Here is a 19,604-nt window from a genome sequence, read left to right on the forward strand (position 1 = left end):
TTAGAAATGTCTGTTTTTGGTGACTTTGAACGGCTGTACCGTTTCCCCCAATTCATTGGCGATACCAACTAACTGGACGACTGTAGCTCACTGTATACTGTACTGAGAGTGATGGCAAAGGCATTGTGTATCTTGCTTATGTATGGGCGATATGGCAAATGGGTGAAAAGGTTGGCGTACCCCTTTAAGCAAATGAGAGCAAATGAGAATAAGACTTCTCTTCTTGTCTCTCTCCTGTGCTCAGTTCTTTGAGGAGTCATGACCTCCAAGGAAGAGACATCTTCCTTCAGGAGGTTTTTTCAGTACGTGGAGGACAGTGGGCTTCGAACCTACGATGGTCTCGTGATCCAGAATGCCTCGGACATCGCCAGGGAGAGCGACCGCGTCCGCAACCAAAACAACTGGAAATATCTGCAGGAGCAACACCAGAAGAAGAGACGTCAAGAGGAAGCCATCAAGAGGTAAACATCTTGAGATCAATCAATACATTTCAATCAATTATATATTTATATAGTATAGTGCCAAATCATAACAAGAGCTCTTTAAGACACATAATCAGTTCACCTGTGGGTGAATCACTTCCCCTGGGCATCCCGATTGGCCCCAGGCTATATAAGCCCCAATCCAGGCACCGGCCCCTTTGCTTCATGTAGGTAGGTACTAATCATCGGGGGGAAATACTTTGTTATTTTCTTCTCTTTTTTGTATCATTGGTTATGATGGTAAATAGTATTGCTTTGTGATGGTAGGGTTATGTAATTATCTTGGTCTTCAGAATATTTTGTAAAGGTAAGGTCACGCTAACATGGAATATTTTCCCCTTCCAGGATTGGTGAAGATGTTTCCAGGTCAATGGAGAGGGCGTATTCTGGGAAACATTACAGGTTGGGTTTCATGACGCTGCCCGCCCACCAGGACCGGACACCCCCCCCCAATCAGGGCTTCAGTGTCCGCTCTCAGTCACTCCACTCAGTGGGCGGAGCCGATCAGTCACTCTACTCAGTGGGCGGAGCTGACGACGACGACGACACCAACCACAACCGAAAACAACCCCCCCCTAAACCCAAGCGGGACCCCAACACCAAACTCAGCACCAGCACTGAAACGGTTAACGGAGGTTCAGGGGTCACCAAAGAGCCCCAGGACCAGGCTGAGGGTGAGTCACTTAATTAACCAATTTAACAAGCAAGAATGAACCCTTCACTTAAATTGATATTCCATAGACAGCAGAAGTTGTCTACAGAAGTCTGTGGTACAGCAAATAATATTGTTGGTAAGTGAACCATTTGTAGGCTATGCGTAGCGTATGCAGTGTTGCGCAAGTATGGCGCACGCATGCGGGACTTAGATTGCGTGAGTATGAGTTCATATATGTGCGTGTGAAACAATATAATACGCTCGTGCTTATGTTTGATCGAGCTCTCCCTTTATGCATAAATGTGGCTCCAGTCCATAGACAAGCTTCTTGGAATATGTAGTGATATAAGCTACCAGTTACTCTACGTTAAATGAAGTTCAGCTAAATTGAAGCTACCCCCCAGAGAAATGTTTCTACCTTAAGCTACGAGCAACATTACAAGAGTATTTTGCTAGACCAAAGCTTTTTTTCTTTTCTTTCTTTCTTTTTTGCCAAATCAATGTTGCAGAGATCAAGAAAAACTCTCAGTCAAATAAAGAAAAAAGTTCAGTTGTTAAAAAAAAAGTGAGGAAGACGATTCTTATAAAAAATGCCTTTTATATTGGACACTGTACAGGTCTATATAGAGACACTGCATGAAATAGCCCACGCCCATCACGGGGGAAAAGCTCCATTCATTTCCACACACCAGCGTCATTTTCCTTGAATTAAACATAGCTAAAAGCTGTTGTGTGGTGGGGCTGCGCAGACAACAAATGTCAAAAATCGCCAGTTAAAGTTTTTTTGTACTCCCGAGGAAAACAAGGAAGCCATTGAGAATTGGCGAGAAGAAACCAGAAGGCCACCTGATAATCTACTAGTCTGGAAATGTCTCTAATATCGCTGTCTTATGCATGTTTGCAGGTAAGTGGCATCCCTACAGCGAGGAGTGCAAGAGAATGCCTCCTCCTAAACCAAAAAGGAATCCCAAAACCCAACTCAGCGCCTCCTTGGACGAGTCCTACATCTATAACCATGGCAACAAGAAGTCATCCTTGCCAAGGAAGAAGTCTTCCTCGCAGAGCCAAAGTCCCACCTCCAGAGATACGGACGATGACGAGCCGGTTTACATTGAGATGGTGGGAAGCATCGTCCTGACCAGAGTGCTGAAAGGACAAGAACCTCTGGAAGATGAACAGAGTGAGTCTGTGTACGAGGAGATGAAGTATCCCGTGTTAGATGACTCCAGATGGGACAACATGGAGCCTGGATCCAGCCGTTCCTCCACTCGCCATGGCTCTCTGTGTGATATCCCTGCTCCCTTCCCCAACCTCCTCACTCCTCGTCCTCCGCTCCTGGTCTTCCCCCCCGCCCCAGCTCAGTGCTCCCCAAACTCTGACGAGTCACCTCTGACCCCTCTAGATGTCACCAAGCTACCCGTGTTGGACAATGTCAGCTTCAGCAAGTCTGAAGACACACCCGCTGAAACTCCACCAAGCTCCAAGCACCACCGCAAGGAAAGAGACAGAGAGAGAGACAGGGAGAGAGACAGGGAGCGAGAGAGGGAGAGAGACAGGGAGCGAGACAGAGAAATCCCCACCACTCACACCATCACCTCCTCAGGCCGCTCCTCTGCTCCTCCCCTCCACTCCAATCTCTATAGGTCATCTAGCTCCTCCCATGGTGGTCATGGTTACCCCCGCAGCCAATCAGCATGCCCCTCCCCTGTTAGCATGGCTCGCTGTCTGACTCCTCTCAGTCTGAAGAGGCCTCCTCCGTATGAAGCTCTGATGGCAGGAGGAAGCATGCCGCGCTCCTCCTCCTCCTCAGCCCAGGAAGGAGGTGCTAAGATCAGAAACTCCTCCTCAGCCCACGGCTCCATGCAGAACGTGTCAACCACCAGCCCTCTGGAGGAGATGAGCTACCTCTTCAGCTCTGGGAGACAGATGCTCCGGAAAGGATCAGGAGGGAGGAAGGAGAGAGATGGAGAGGGTGAGTATCCTATAATAAAATTGCCTAGGTGGACGGGCGGGCGGTGTGAGTCACGATTAGCTTCATGGTCTACGGCCCCGATACATTCAGGCGGTGTCTCGTCATAGACGCGTGGTCACTGGGTCAGCGTGGGGGAAATCCTCCCATTTTTCCCCACGGCCATGCACACACATACGTTACCAGAAGTAACGTGATCGACTGTATCTATGTCACTTTCTTGACGTCGGCTGGGCCTACCCCCACACAGTAGAGATGCACGGATGAGCTTTCATGCCATCCTATCCACGTGTTTGCATAAAGCATCCGCCCGCCATCCATCCCAGAAAATTATTTCCTACTATTTATAGATCCACGCCCGCCGTGCACCCGACATTTCACATCGCTGTATTGCCTTTTACCCCATTGATACCTGATGCAGCATTTGTGTGTGTATCCCTTTAAGACCGCGAACCACGTTAAATGAGGGATATACACGCAAATGCTGCATCAGGTATGAATGGGTTAAATCAAGCAGCGAGTCTCGCATTGGTGAGACGAACTTACTGTTTCTGCTGCTGTCCGTGCGATCGTTGCAGTCCAGGGGCCAGTTGCACCAACTGGTCTTACACTGGTCGTAAGTTAAGTTAGTCGTAACTTTACGACCTAACAGCTACGCCGGTTGCACCAAGACGGCTTAAGCCTTCTTTTCACTACGCCCAGGCGTAAGAGTTATGCCTGGTGAGGAGGAGGCGTAGCGCCTGCCTGTAACAGAGATCTCCGTGTCTTATCAGCGGAGACCGTTTTGAGTCCTTACCCTCATCGTCGTAACACAGCCAGTTCTCCATCTTTTGAAGCATGATGTTAGATTACAACGAGCTAGTTGCGTGGCTTAGCCTTCCAAAATGTTGCCGTTCATTTTTTAGAATGTAATACATAGAATTGGGAACGTTACATTCAATTTCATTCAGACTGTCTTTCTGGCTCAATCGCCGCCATTTTTCCCCCGGAGCGAGGGAGGGTGGGAGGAGGGAGGGTGTTTTACAGTAGTGGCTGAGAGAGCGTAGTGGCACAGTGCTCCAAGCAGGTCGCGAGGCACATTTTTTGCAACATCATCCAATCAGGGTGCATTCCCTGGCAATTCACATGGACGCGCATTGCTACGACCAGCATAGTTAAGACCAGACGTAAGCCGTGTTGGTGCAACAGGCGTAAATCCATGGTCTTAACTAAGACCGACGTAGGAGTTACGACCAGGCATAGTTAAGACCAGTTGGTGCAACCGGCCCCAGGACTCCAGGTAAACTTCCAACTACCAAGTTGTTGGAGTCAAATGACATGTCCAGCACTTCAATCGCCCTCATGTAGCCTACTAGGCTAACGCTACTACTGGATAGCTTTAACTTGAACTTTAGATCAAGACTGGATTGGCCTCATCAGCGGAGACACCTGTTTGAGGTTCAATCAGGAGAGAGACTAGAGACCAGTGAATGAATAGAATAATATTTAATACAATAGCTAATGAATGATGCATTACAGAGAATATGGTGAGAATTAGGTATCGTTAATAGTCTTTGGCGCTTAGACAGCACAGGGAGATAATGAGATAGAGCTGCATCAGCCCAGAGCAGCAGCCAGTTATAGTCTAGATACTGGTGGTGATGGTGAGGCCTCTCCTTCTGAGACTGATGAGACTCTTCAGTCTGAAGAATCTGATGGGTCTGCAAACTGGGTGAATGGGATAGAAACAAGCATATTTAAGAGGACAACAGCCATGTGATTGGCTTACGATGAGGGGTGAAAAGCAATGTGATAGGCTTACGATGGAGATATGTGGGGTGAGAGGTGATCTGACGCTATGCTATTGGGTAAAAGAGACCAGGTGGCAAACAGCTGATTATTCAATGAAGCCCGGAAGTTAGCATTAGCATTAGCATTAGCTAACTCCGGCATATTTACATGTTTTCGTATATAGAGGCTTCTGTATTTCTGAACATGTCCATTAATGTGCATTGTCCCGTCACAATAAACCAATAAAGTAAAGTAAGTTGACAGGTTTATTTTGAGCATGTGAGCAGAGCTGAAGGGATAGAGTGAACTGAGGAAGCGTAAAGTGCAGATTATAGTCTTCCTGGTTGAACCTCCGTTAGAACTTCATTTCTGGTGACATCATTCACCTTATATGGACCAAGAATGCCAGGCATCCCATCCCGCATGGCTATTGTTTACCCTGCCTTAGTCTCACGTGGTCAGACCCACCGTCGACGTCAGCTAGCTTCCAGCGACGGAGGGTCTCAATCACAAGAGACTTCCGCTGATCCGTCCAGGGTTTATCACACTTTAGTGACAAGAGAAGCTTTTCAATGTCTTCTATTTTTATATGAACAAATTCACTGATGTCACAGACTGTCATCAGACACTGAGTGACATCATCAGCGATGTCATCAGTGATGATGTCACTATAGTGAAATCATTCGAACAATTACAATCTTACTACCATAATAGGGTGCCGTTTACTACTATAGGGCGCCTTTCCGCGTCTGGGGTCCCTATAGTTTTTTGTGATGTCAATGGGGTCACAAGCAAAAAAGGTTCCGAAACCCTGCTGTACAACAGCCGCAAAACCCTGCTGTACAACAGCCGCAAAACCCTGCTGTACAACAGCCGCAAAACCCTGCTGTACAACAGCCGCAAAACCCTGCTGTACAACAGCCGCAAAACCCTGCTGTACAACAGCCGCAAAATCTGACCGTTTCTTACGAGGGAAGCGACACAACTCCTGGTCCAGGAAACAACAATGAGAATATGGGGTGTGTCTCACTTAGTGCTTTCTGTCTCTCTCTCTCTCTCTCTCTCTGTCTCTCTCTCTCTCTCTCTCTCTCTCTCTCTCTCTCTCTCTCTCTCTCACTCTCTCTCCCTCTCTCTCTCTTGGTTACTGTATGTCTCTCTCTCTTCATGCTTTAGTCCGGCAGTCTATCCGCAGGCAGCTCGTCTCTGAAGCTAAAATAATTGAAAAGCTTTCATCTGCTGGCAAAGCAATCTGCTTAATGCTGTCGGCAGCCTGGGGGGAAGGGGAGGGGTGGGGTCAAGAGGGAGACAAGAGGAATGGAGAGAGAGTAGAGGAGAGTAGAGGACTCCCTCCCTTTCTCATGGAGGGAGACAAGAGGAATGGAGAGAGGGGAGAGGAGAGTAGAGGACTGCCATCACAGTCATCTGTCTTGTTTAGGTCTACCACTAAACAGGACAGGCACAGACTGCAACGGACAGTCAGGACTGCAGAGAAAATCATCGGTACCCACCACCACTGACCTAAAAATATGGACAGAGCTACGCCATTGATTTTGTCTCCCGTTTGGAGTTGAAGTCTTGGCCGTCGCCATCTTGATTTTTTTGTCAGCAGAGTGGGAGGGAATGGGTTGAGTCCTTGCGCAGTTCACGTGAGAGGGGGGGGGGGGGTACCCAGAGCCGCAGCTCCGCCTGCTATTGGTCCGTGATCGGCAAGCTGTGCGATCACTGGACAGGCGATCTGTCAATCACCCCCTTTTCTATCATCTATTTTACTCCAAACGAGAGAGTTATATAAAAAATGCCCGCCCTACAGTTGTTGTAAAAAGGTGAAATTAACTATATAGACCAAAACCGTGTTTTGCCCCTGACTGGAAAGATGTTTAACCCTGTTAGGAAGTTGGGCATTTTAACATGGGGGAATGCCTACTGCCCCGACCCCAAGTGGCCTTTGGAGGAACTACAGCTTTTCACTTCATTTCTGCGTCATCAGAGGAAAGCCTGGGGGGTTGGCCACTGGTGCCAACCCAAAACAGGCTCAGACACAGAGAAAAAAGGAAAAGAAAGAAAGAAAGAAAGAAAGAAAGAAAGAAAGAAAGAAAGAAAGGGAGAAAGAGGGAAATTCATATATATACTAAGGACATTCAATGTTACAACGTAGTGCTACCAGCCACATAAGGTGCTTATGTGCTTCTAAGAGATGCTGTGTGTGGGACCCCACGCAAGGGGTCCATGAGTAACCAGCCGGGCGAGTCACCCGTCGCCCCTGACCTCGTCAAGATAGGCCAGAAATGAGTCCCAGACAGTTAAAAACCTTTTGAGTGAGTTGGTCCTCAGGAAGCTGAGTCTCTCCATCTGTATAACAGAGCCCATGTCCGTTAACCACAAGTGAAATGAAGGTGAAGAGGGAGACTTCCATTCCTTCAGAATAAGTCTTTTGGCGACAGTTGTCCCCTTTGTCAGAGACTGTTGCACAGCTGCAGGGCAGTTCCGAGAGCTCTCCGAGCAGCCAAAGATGGCGAGTTCTGCCTCCGACTGAAGGGTTATTTTGTAGGCCTTAGGGTACCAGTCAAATATTTGGGCCCATAATCCCGTTAGTGAAGGGCAGAACCAAAAGGCATGAGACAATGTGGCCTCTCACACCTGACACCTGTCACACAGTGGTGAGACAGAAGGGTACTGTAGATCTTATATGCAACTTATGCTTAGAATAATGAAGACAATGAACGACTTTAAATTGGATCAGCTGGTGTCTACTATTAACTGAGCAGAGTTGTATCACAGACAGACTCCTATCCCATATAATGTCAGATAACTCAATACCTAGTTCCCCCTGCCACGCTTCTCTAATCCTCTCAGTAGAGGCCATGGCGCCGTTGTCAAGCAGACACACACATCTAGAAATGAGATGCTTTGAGTGAGGAGGGCTCAGCAAAACATCCAAAAAAAGCATGCTCATCGGGGAGCGCTACAAAGTCATGAATCTTGCATCGAACATGATTTCTGACTTGTAGGTAACTGAGCCAGTGTCTGTTGGGCAACTCAAATTTCCTCTTCAGAAGATCATCTATGTATAGGTCTCTGATGAAAACCAGCCCCTTTGTCTCATGGGTCTTTAAAACAAGGTTATAAATTATATACTGTATATATATTTAAAAGAAAAACTCAAATCCAGCCTCTGTGGGACTTCTCGATAAGATGATCTGTTGGCATATAGGTCCATCTTTGGTGCAGTTGATTGTTTTCTGTAAACATTCTACACAGCCATGCTACAGACAACGAGGTTTGGTCTTCCACATCCAGTTGGCCAGATGTAAGTGGGCAAATTAAATGAGTGTTTGTGATGTTGCAACATCACAGAAGTCAAAACGACTCGTTTGGAGGCGCTTTTTCCTCACATGGCCGGTGTGACTTTATTTGAGCACCATATGTTTTGAGACGTTGATGATGATGTTTTTATAGCCCAAGTCCTGTATCATCAAAGAAGCAAGGACATCTTGTTTTACACAAGATGGGACCTTTAAGTGAAGTTGCTCTTCTTGTGTCTCTGCAGGAGACTCCCGCTCTCTTCCCAGACGTGGCAGTAAGGACAGACGTGGCAGTAAGGACAGAGAGAGAGAATGGGAGGGATGGTCAAGCCCCACCTCCAGTAGGATGGGTAGGTCCTCTGTGAGTCCTACCGGAGGAGGAGGTAAGCACAGGCCCCATTGTGTCGTTTTTATCATTTGGGATTCCTATCGATATAATAACACATTTGTCCAAACTTATGCAGCACATTCCACTACTAAATAATAGATCACCTTATTTTCATTGAATAGTACATTTGTTTAATGTTCCCTGATGTATACAGTTTAGAAATCTGCTATTTGTTAGCTTAGGACGGTTTATTTTATTTCCTTCTCTGCTTATGATGGGAGAGGACTCTGTACAATTCCATTATCTCCCAGCACTACCCACTCTTCTTGTGAACTGGCCATGTGTAAACTGGCTTAATCTTAAAGGTCCCATTCCGTGCAAAAGCTGTTTTTACTTGTAAATGCATATATACTGCTGTCATCCCTCCCTGTAATGAGTGGTCACAACCTCAGAACTGCCAGAGTTGGATTTGTCCCTATCCAGCTTCCCCCTGCAGTCTCCTTCAAGCCACGCCCCTTACACTCTGTTCCCCCAGACGGGTTAATGTGATGTCACTCGGGTCCTTAAGCATACTGCGCGCGGTCTCTCTCACACAAGCTACCTGCGCCATTTTGTCTATAGCCACAAAATTAACACTTCTAGCTGGAGCGACGCCAACTGTACGTGATCCAGCAACTGCGGAGGTGCATTCGGTAAGTCTAGGCATTTTGAGATGTCCTCTTTAGCATAGCAACCGTTAAGTTAGCGATAGCTCGTTGCTAACGTTAGTTGTGGACACAACTTAGCGTGCTGGTCCACGGACGCTAATCTGATTGGCCGCTGGGAGCCTGGGGCGGGCTCTCCCTCAGCGGCCAATGGGAACTGTTAGTTCTGAATATATTATAGAAACAGACCATTCTTGGGAAGCGACGAGATGAGGAAGTGACAACTCCGTCAGAACGAACGGGGTTGCTATATTTTCGACAAATTAATCCAGAATCATGTTTTATGGACCAGAGACACACGTTTTTAAGAGGTTACAGCTGCACGAATTGGGACCTTTAATATTAAACTTAATCTTAAACTTGATCTCTCTGCAGAGTCCAAGGCCGTGGGTAAACTGATTTAATCTTAATCTTAAACCTGCTCTCTCTGCAGAGTCCAAGGCCGTGTGTAAACTGCTTTCATCTTAATCTTAAACCTGCTCTCTCTGCAGAGTCCAATTCTGTGTTTAAACTGGTTTAATCTTAATCTTACCATTTTAATATTTGAATCTTAAAACTGCTCTCTTTTCAGAGTCCAAGGCCATGTGTAAACTGGGTCGATCAGCCTCCACTTCAGGAGTACCTTCCCCTGGGGGGACGCCCCAACGTCAGCCCCACCCCGCCCTCAGCCAGGTACTTCCACACGGAGACAGAGATTGTGTGGATCCCTGAGCTGTCTGTCATTTTGTCTACCTGTCTGTCTACCAGGTTGTCTGCCTGTATGTCTACCAGGTTGTCTGCCTGTCTGTCTACCAGGTTGTCTGCCTGTCTGTCTACCAGTGTGTCTACCTGTCTGTCTACCATGCAGGTTGTCTGCCTGTCTGTCTACCATGCAGGTTGTCTGCCTGTCTGTCTACCAGGTTGTCTGCCTGTCTGTCTACCAGTTTGTCTACATGTCTGTCTACCAGTTTGTCTACCTGTCTGTCTACCAGTTTGTCTACTTGTCTGTCTACCAGTCTGTCTACTTGTCTGTCTACCAGTTTGTCTACCTGTCTGTCCACGCACAGACGCACTGATTTAACCAAGTAACAGTTGTTCCTGGATCAACATTTCTTCCTAGTCTGGGCTGGGAAAACCCCGCCCCGAACTCATTTGATTGGTCGCCGCAATTGCTTCTTCCTGAAAACATGCGGCAAGTAAGAACATAACATACATAACAACTGTATGGAGGTCATTTTGTATGTAACTTGCCCGTTTGGAGTAAAATAGACGATAGAAAAGGGGGTGATTGACAGGTCGTCTGTCCAGTGATTGCGCAGCTTGCAGATCACGGACCAATAGCAGGCAGAGCTTTTCCTACAAATGTTGAAAAAAAACAACCAGGGCGCTCCGCCAAAAAACACTAGACGCCAAAAGCGCTTAAATGCGAGGTGCGTTCCTTGAAAGAGGAGCGTGCTTAGCGTGCCCTTGCCATAGAGAATGAATTGCAGAAAGGCACTGGCAGCTCAAATAAGCGCATTGGGTCTGCACGGCCGCTAATGCAATACACTCAACAGAATAAGCTCACCCAAGACCAATGGTATAAGGAGGCAACACAATTATAAACAAGCATAGAATAAGTAAAATAGGCGGTATAGTTACAATAAGAGATTTAAAGTCCATTTTATAAAATGGGGGTTTAAAATATTAAAAAGTGATATATGGACATATGTCAATTTATAACAATATTATATTGTTAAGAAAACAACAGATGACTAAATAAAGGGTTATAATTAAATGACAACAGTGAAGTTCCCTTTAGATTTGGTTGTTCCACAAATATGCAAAATATAAAATTAGGCACATACAGTATTGCATCAGTAAACGAGATTCCTCCATATTTTGTGTTAAGACAGAGAGTATTGAAGACAGGGAGAAGAGAAGATAATTTATCGAGTATGGAGTTGATGATGATGATAATAATAATAATATAAAAACTGCTTTAATTTGTGCTGCACAGCCCTTCCACAGCTCGTTATATATGACATTCACAAACAAAAAAGAAGTACAACTTGTTTGCCAGACGTGACTTTCTCTCTCTCACACACACACACACACACACACACACACACACACACACACACACACACACAGACACACGCACGCACGCACGCACGCACACACACACACACACACACACACATGCATGCACACAGGCACGCACGCACACACACACACATGCACACACACACACACACACACACACACACACACACACACACACACACACACACACACACACACACACACACACACACACACACACTAAAATGTTAGTCCGCAGGCTAGCTTGAGTGCTTGCAGACCTTGCTACATTGTTTTATCTGGTTCTAAATTAGCTTTTATCTCTTGTTTTCTTCTCTCTTTTTCTTATGTGATACATGTGTGATACATGTTTTTTACTATTCTATTTGGCTATTCTATCTTACGTGATACGTGTTTTTTTTTAGTATATTCTATTTGGGTATTCTATCTGATAAGTGTTTTTTAGTATATTCTATTTGGGTATTCTATCTGATAAGTGTTTTTTTAGTATATTCTATTTGGGTATTCTATCTTATGTGATAGATGTTTTGTGTGTATTCTTTGACATTGTCTGTTATGTAATGTACATGTCTATTATTGTCTTGGACCCCGCAGGAAGACTAGCGGTCATTTAGGCGTCAGCTAACGGGGATTTGTTTTAATAAACAAATAAACACACGAGATGAGATGACACCAGTTACGTTTTGGCTCTAAACACTATGAGCAGATTTACACTATCTGAATGTAAACTTACTTTGACATGCCACATCGGTGATATATTGGGATTCTACTATGTAATTATAGGTGCGTACTAGGAGTAGGCTTTGTGTGCAAATACGATGTGGGGGAAATATTACAGGCGGAAGTAAACAGTTGTTAAATAAACTTGATAAAGGCTACACCTCTGTCTCCCGTTTGATACATACAGTACCTTGATAACCTGTTAAGTGTCGAATCTCGTCTCATACAGCGTTGGAGGTCGGGATAAGACGTTCATTAAAACGTTGATATGTCAGCGGTCGGAGCTAAGCTAAGCTATGCTAGCAGTTATACACTGGAGTAGTGCAGCAGAGAGCTACTGTAGCGAGCAGTTCTTCCGAGCAACTTTTCATTAGGGGTTGAATGGCTGCAGTAGGCTGTGTGTTAAACACCTTCTCCACCCGCTAAAAATGCAACCAGGGATACTTTAACACATAGGCATTGTTGGAATGTAAAAATCTGCCTTAACACTTCGCCAAGTTTAGTCTACCTTTCGTTCTTTTTCGCTTCTCTGTGTTTGTTCGTTCTGTTTAACGTTATGTTATGTTGTTATTACGTTACGTTATGTTATGTTACGTTATCTTATGTTATGTTATGTTATGTTATGTTATGTTATGTTATGTTAAAGTGTGGTCCGACTGTATCTCCCCCCGCTCGCAAAAGATTTTTCTTTTGTTTTTTTGTTTTTTTAGCGAGGCATTGCCTGTCCTACTCTGCCTCTGATTGGACAGTACACGTACCCATTGTTACTGGGCTGGTTCTGATTGGATAAGACCAGAGTCACTCTGGATAAGACTATCAGGCTATGCCAATCAGAGACAGAGTGGGGCATAGTAAAGACTTTGGCTTCGGCTGACCGGCGTCTATCCAGATTTTCAAAGTAAACGCTTATGCAGAGTCATTTAATTGTAACTTTTAATGACATTTTTCATGACATCCTCTTATTTTTTTAAGCAGCGCCGGTCAAGTTTCAGGGGCGGTGGGCCACCGCTACTGAAACCGCATGGCAGAAACCCTGTGCTGCTATAGTGATGATGATTATGTTGCCAATATCACCATGGTGATGTTATGAAGTGTTCCATATTAAACAGTCAACACACGATTAAACAATTAAACAATTAAACAATAGTGGCTGTAGCAGGGACCCTTATACGTGCTACACAAGAGCTACGAACTTTACACTCAATCAGCAGATGTTAATCGCTGTCAAGGAATTCCCTGCAGAAAATAAACAATGCATTTTGTTGTGTCTGTCTGTCTGCCAGGTTGTCTGTGTGTCTGTCTACCAGTTTGTCTGCCTGTCGGTCTACCAGTTTGTCTGTCTCTCTACCAGTTTGTCTGTCTGTCGGTCTACCAGTTTGTCTGTCGGTCTACCAGTTTGTCTGTCTGTCTACCAGTTTGTCTACCTGTCTGTCCACCTGTCTGTCACTGCCTGCTGCCACCCCACACCCAACTCCTTTCCCGTCAAACACTGAGAATCTTTCCATAATATCCAGTTTACTGGCTGATTGTTTTGACTGGTTTAGTCTGTCAGGCAGACACAAGCATGTGTGTATAGGGTTAACCCTTTCAGGTCTGTTTTCACGCTCTGATCCTCACATAGAACATCAAACCACATCAGCTGACCAGAGCCGCAAACAGTTTGGTCTTTCCAGTTTTCAGCCATGTTGTCTCCACAGACAGTCCTGCTGCATAACTGTTGCTATAGTGATGCTGGTTATGTTGCCAATACTGTACCACCATGGTGATGTTATGAAGGACAGTGTTCCATATTTAAAGCCACATTTCTTAACCCATTGATACCTGATGCAGCATTTGTGTGCGTATCCCTTTAAGACGTGAACCGCGCTAACGCGGTTCGCGGTCTTAAAGGGATACGCACACAAATGAGGGATATACACGCAAATGCTGCATCAGGTAACAATGGGTTGAGCTGTCAACACATGATGCAACATCACCACAGCACAGTCACACAAATCATCTCTGCCATTGCAAAATGTGAGTTACCCCAAGGTTGTGGTTGGGGAGAGCCAAGGTGATTGTCACAGTGTAGTGGCTGTAGCAGGGACCCTTATACGTGCTACAGTACACAAGAGCTAGGAACCTTATACACTCAATGAGCCAATGCTAATCGCTGTCAAGGAATTCCCCGCAGAAAATAAACAGTGCATTTTATTTCGCGGAGTTATCGTAACAAATGATATTTTCATCTCGATAAATGAAATATTGAAAACGGAAGTCTTTTTGCTTGTGTCAAAGAGTCTATTTTTGGTAAGTATTTGGTTCTTCTGCCAACTTTTGTTCTCTGCCTAGTTTAACTATTTATTTTGTGAGTCTTTGGCTGTTTCTGGCCACCTTGAGTGAAACTATAGTTTAATTTCATTCATTTATGTATTATTTATTTATTTCAGAGGGACAGTGCATATCAATAAACAGTGCATGTTAAACACACCATAAATATGCCAGAATTAGCCAGGAGGCTAGTTTCCATCTGCAGTCCCTGCCCAGGTGTGAAGTTGGCATCCTAAAATCAAAACACAAGTTTAAAAACAATAGATACGCACTAAGGCATATCAATCATAGTAAAGATAAAACACATACTGTACCGACATCAGCTGGACAGAGACATGGACAGTAATAAAGCAGATTGTCTTACGGTTCAGCAACAGGACAACACAGCACTAGTACAGTCACAGTCCTGCAGACAAAAGCACTACTGACAGAGAGAGACATAACATAAGCAGCAGAACATACAGTAGCGATAGGGTGCACAGCTCCAGTTAAGTGGACTAATGTTGGTGTCAACCGGGTTTCAAGATGGTGACCACTGACCAGTCACGTTACCTCATATCACAATAGCAATCAGCTCTCAACATAAGTCAAGTGTGATGTCTGTTATGACGTCGCGTGTCGCGTGACTCATCGCCCCATCCTCAATAGCCAATCAGCCCCTATCAATATGACGTCCGTCATGACGTCGCTGCTGAGCCTATGACGTGGCAGTTTATTCAGCCATGGTCAGCGCGTCATCATGCTCTCCCTGATCGTTCACCTCGGTGGTGGCTGTACCTGGGCTGATCGTCTTCTCTGGAGCTGTGTTTCGCCCCACCCACCTCCCCAGTCCACCGCCAACGTCTTGACTCCTGAAGAATTCCCTACGGGGAGGATTTCTCTATCCTAGACTGAGCACATGCCCTCCTCTCTCACCACAAGAAGAGGGTCATCTTACCACGGAGTCATTACGCCAAAATTAGTTGCCATGCTATTTGTGAATAAAGCTTGCTTGTCAAATATTACCGACTGGTCTCTCATGATTGAAATGGCTCGGTAGATGTTTTGGGAATTCATATTCCAAATAATCTAAAAGATCTAGTTAAGATAAACTATGCACGGAAAATGAAGAATGGAAAAAGTTTTACAACCTTGGAGAAGCAAAATTCTGTCACTACAAGGAAAGGTAACATTGATTAATACTCTTGTAATTGCTCAGTTCATTTATCTCCTAATGGCACTTCCCTCCCCAGAGGCGTCCTTCTTTAAATGTTTTGAACAGAAAATCTTGACATTATTCTTTGGAATAATAAGCCTGACAAGATTAAAAGGCAATACATATATAATTCATATGAAAATGGTGGATTACATAAAGAGAAATTGCAGCAATGAATTCATCCTTAAAAGCTTCTTGGATTAATAAAATGTACCATAACACTCTCTGGAGAACAAGACAAAACTGCTCGGTTCACTTATTCTTTGACAGTAAATTGTTTCCCTTTTTTCGATTAAACCCTCAACACTGTGAATGGCTATTTGAAGGAATACTATCAAATATTGATTTTCCAGTATTACCCTCCAGATAATCCAGAAGATATCCAAAATCAGGTCATATGGATGAACTCAGAAGTGTCATTTTCATAAATGTTATACTAGATGGCATAGGTGACTTTCTTTCACACGGACAATTTTGCAGTATGTATGGTCAGATTTGTGATATGTTTAATTTGACTCAAGTGCTTTCAGCTATCCAAATGAGTTGGAAACGGAAATGAAAAAAGTGTGGGTGCAGACAGAAAGTGTGCACCTACTACTAGTTCTCAGAAGTGGATATGTAGGATAAAGATAAATAAATTGATTTATAAATTCATTTTAAAGAGCAGATCGGGTACTGCGAAAATTAATGTAATACTTTGAGACCTTGGAAAAAACAAATTCAGAACAATTTATAAATCAATTGATTCCTATTCCAGAATCTTCCAATTGAAAATGTTTTATAAAATTACTGCTACTAAAAAACAACTTAACAGATTTGTTATTGCAATCATCACTTCATCATCATCAGAATCATCGATTCGCGGAAGACCACCTGCATTTGCTTTTTTACTATTACTATTATTATGTGGCAAGCTTGTGGACCAAAGTCCAGGATTGGTTAAGGCCACTTGGGTTTTGTTTTGAATTCACACCCATAAATATTTTGTTGGGCGTTCTGGACGAAAACACCCTCCAGATAGTAAACACAATTGTTTTACGGGGGAAATGTTTATTTTTAAAGCTAGTTCCCAAACAGACTTGATTTGAATTTATTTTTTAACATAGTGAGAGGCCCATTTCTTTTGGAAGGGATGGTAGCTGCATTCGGGTCTCCTCAAGTGAGGAGTGGGACATTGATCGATGTTGAGGGGGTCCTACCGGATTGAGCTGTTTTTCATTATTGTTTTTCTATGTGCTTTTTGTGTTGTTTCTGGTTTTTGTCTTTTCTTTTCTTTGTTGGTGTAACGATGTATTGTGTTGTCATAGTGTTGTAGTGTTTTGTTATGTGTGGAAAAAACAACAACAATTAAAAAAAAATAAACAATCTAGATTGATAAATATCAGTAGGCTACAGGTGAGAGGAAAAATATGTATTTTGGATTTTAGGGTGAGCTGTCCCTTTAAAGATGTGGGGCCCTATCTTCCGACAGGCGCTATCCCCTAATAGCGCTTGCGCACCTGTTTGCGCGTGCCTTAAGGCAGGGAACCTCTCGTACCTCTCGTAACGGACAAGCCCGTCTTTTATTGTCACACGAACACCACAACACATGCATGCGGCCACAACACACTCATGCTGACGGTGGCCGGTGAAAAGTGTCCTCTGCATTTAACCCATCCAGGCATGTCCTTTCCTCCGAGGGGCAGGCCAGGAGCAGTGGTCGCTTTCTCGTACAGCGCCCGGGGACCAACTTCGGGTGTTGTCGTCACTGGTCGGATGACGATGACGATCTGATCTTCTGCATGTTTTTAGTCGGGGGGTTATATACGGAGGAACCCCCTGGGGGGTACGGGGAGAACATGCAAACTCCACACAGAGAGAAAGGCCCTTACGACGAGATAACCCACCTGGGCAGTAGGCACTGAAGATATGGGGGGGAACACAACCACAGCGCTCACAGTGTCCCAGGCGAGAATCGAACTCAGGACCTTCTAACTGTGAGGCGACAGCGCTACCGACTGCGCTACCGTACCCACTCCGCCTTGCGCCGTCCGCTAGGTGTTCTGCCGAGTTTTGCTCCCCCGCCCAGCAGCAAAAAAAAGCATCCCCACCTCACGGGAGCATACTTGTAATGAGAAGAAATGTAACTGTTTAAAAGTGATATAATTGTTTGGTAGATGTGACCTCCCTGATTTCTAAGTTAAAACAGCCCCTAAATATGTTGATTGCCTCACTGAATTATCTGCTAATACCCAATTTTAGCAGCATAATTTGATGTCCTGGCATGGCAAGGCTGTGCGTAATGACATATCCAAAAGGGATTTCACTTGCACTGCGTTGCGCTGCACAGAGATTATGGTGCGCAACCCAGCACAGTGAGGTATTTGCGCGTAAGAGGTCCTTTTCAAAGCTCTTAGCGCAAAGTAATTGTGCGCTGCGGACGATAGCATAATGCCATCTATCACCACATTTTAGCGCTGAAATGCCTGCTTTGGCTTGTGGCAGCCAATGCCCAGTACAATTATCACAGGCATGCGCTTGTGTCCGCCCCTAATTTGCCTTGCGCGTGGCGTTAAACGAGCGCAAACGCTAAATTAGCGCTTTTGGGAAGATAGGGCCCGTGATGTTATGTGCCATGGACTCAGCAGGTAGACAGAGATTGATGTTGACCTGTGGTCCTCAGATGCCGTGGGCGTGTGGCGATGTGACCATGATGGAGATGATCGAGAAGAAGAGAGTTCTCTGTGGAGAGATCAAGAGGAGGAACCTGTGTGACATCACAGCTCAAGCCCCGCCCCTGTGTGACATCACAGCTCAAGCCCCGCCCCTGCGGAAGAAGAGGCAGCCTCCGCCCTACACTGCCCAGGCCCTGTGGAACACGGCCATATGACGCACACACACACACGCACATGCACACACACACACACACACACACACAGACACACACAGACACACACACACACACACACACACACACACACACACAGCTTGTCTTTGTAGCCTACTTTTTTTCTATTTTAATCATGGAAGATTTGTCTGCTTAGCACTTCTAAAGTCTTGACAGTCATGTAGTGTCTGAGACACACACACGCACGCGCGCACACACAAACACACACACACACACACACACACACACACACACACACACACGCTCACACGGCTGTAAACTCTTGGTTGTTGCTATGACACATCTGTGTGGGGAAAAGTATGTTGAAAATGTCAGCGAGTTTTTATATAACAAATGAATCTAATTTAAAAATATTTTTTATTATTGTGATAAAAGACTATTTTAAATTGAGTATCTTCAGGCATGTTGTTTGTCAGTTCGACCCCCCCCCCCCCACCCCACCCCACCCCCGCCCACCCCAATTAGGACAATGTCAAAGCAGAAGTAGGCCTAGAACTTTTCTGTAAACTGAAGTTGATCTCCTCCTCCTTCATGGATTGCTTGCTGTGACTCTAGATGGGGTCAAAGTTCACACTCAGAAATATGTAGGACAAATATACCTTGAATAGATAATTGCTCATACAGTCACTTTCTGACATGATCCCTCCTTTGCCTTAAAGACCAAAGCTGGTGTTTGTGAGTCTTTACCTCAAACTGGGAGTTTTATAGAGCTTAAATGAATAGAGAGATTTTATGGAGGACAGATAGAGACAGGGGTATAAAGAGATTTTATAGAAAACACATGAATAGAGGAATGATAAATACATGAGATATAATAAATAATAGGATCATTTATAATGAATGTTATATATGTCACAGGTTTCCAGATACTGTATGGGTGACCTAGACAAAAACAAACAGAAATATGCAAAGGAATAAATTTGACTAAAACAGAGCAGGTCAAATTGCAAATTTCTACATGATTTATGTCTGAGTTGAATTGAAATAGTTTATTTAGCGCTGTATGCGTTTGTAGAGATAAAATAGCTAGAGCGAACACACACAAACCTCTTTCATACATTTCCATCCATTCAAGGTAAATTGCTGTGGTAGCATTTAGCATCATGTGAAGAATCCTAAACATCAGCTTAAAGCCCCCCTCCAGTGTATTTAGTCATTTTTAAGATATTTCATGTGTTGGTGAGTCATGATTAGCCATACTGTTCGCTCAAAGTAAAA

General features: G+C 44.7%; 1 protein-coding gene across 1 annotated transcript; it reads left to right on the forward strand.

Moving 5' to 3' along the window:
- Window positions 1-258: 258 nt before the first annotated feature.
- Window positions 259-18,368, forward strand: LOC310776646 (neuronal tyrosine-phosphorylated phosphoinositide-3-kinase adapter 2-like; the record flags this gene model as incomplete). The annotated part of the gene is made up of 7 exons (XM_083636819.1): window positions 259-461; window positions 828-1,156; window positions 2,042-3,113; window positions 8,455-8,561; window positions 9,586-9,600; window positions 9,782-9,882; window positions 18,162-18,368. 7 exons carry the CDS (start codon window positions 259-261, stop codon window positions 18,366-18,368), a joined length of 2,034 nt encoding a protein of 677 aa, XP_083492945.1.
- Between the last annotated feature and the right edge of the window lie 1,236 nt (window positions 18,369-19,604).

This window comes from Poromitra crassiceps (genome assembly GCF_964638095.1).
Source record: "Poromitra crassiceps genome assembly, chromosome: 5".
NCBI lineage: Eukaryota > Metazoa > Chordata > Actinopteri > Beryciformes > Melamphaidae > Poromitra > Poromitra crassiceps.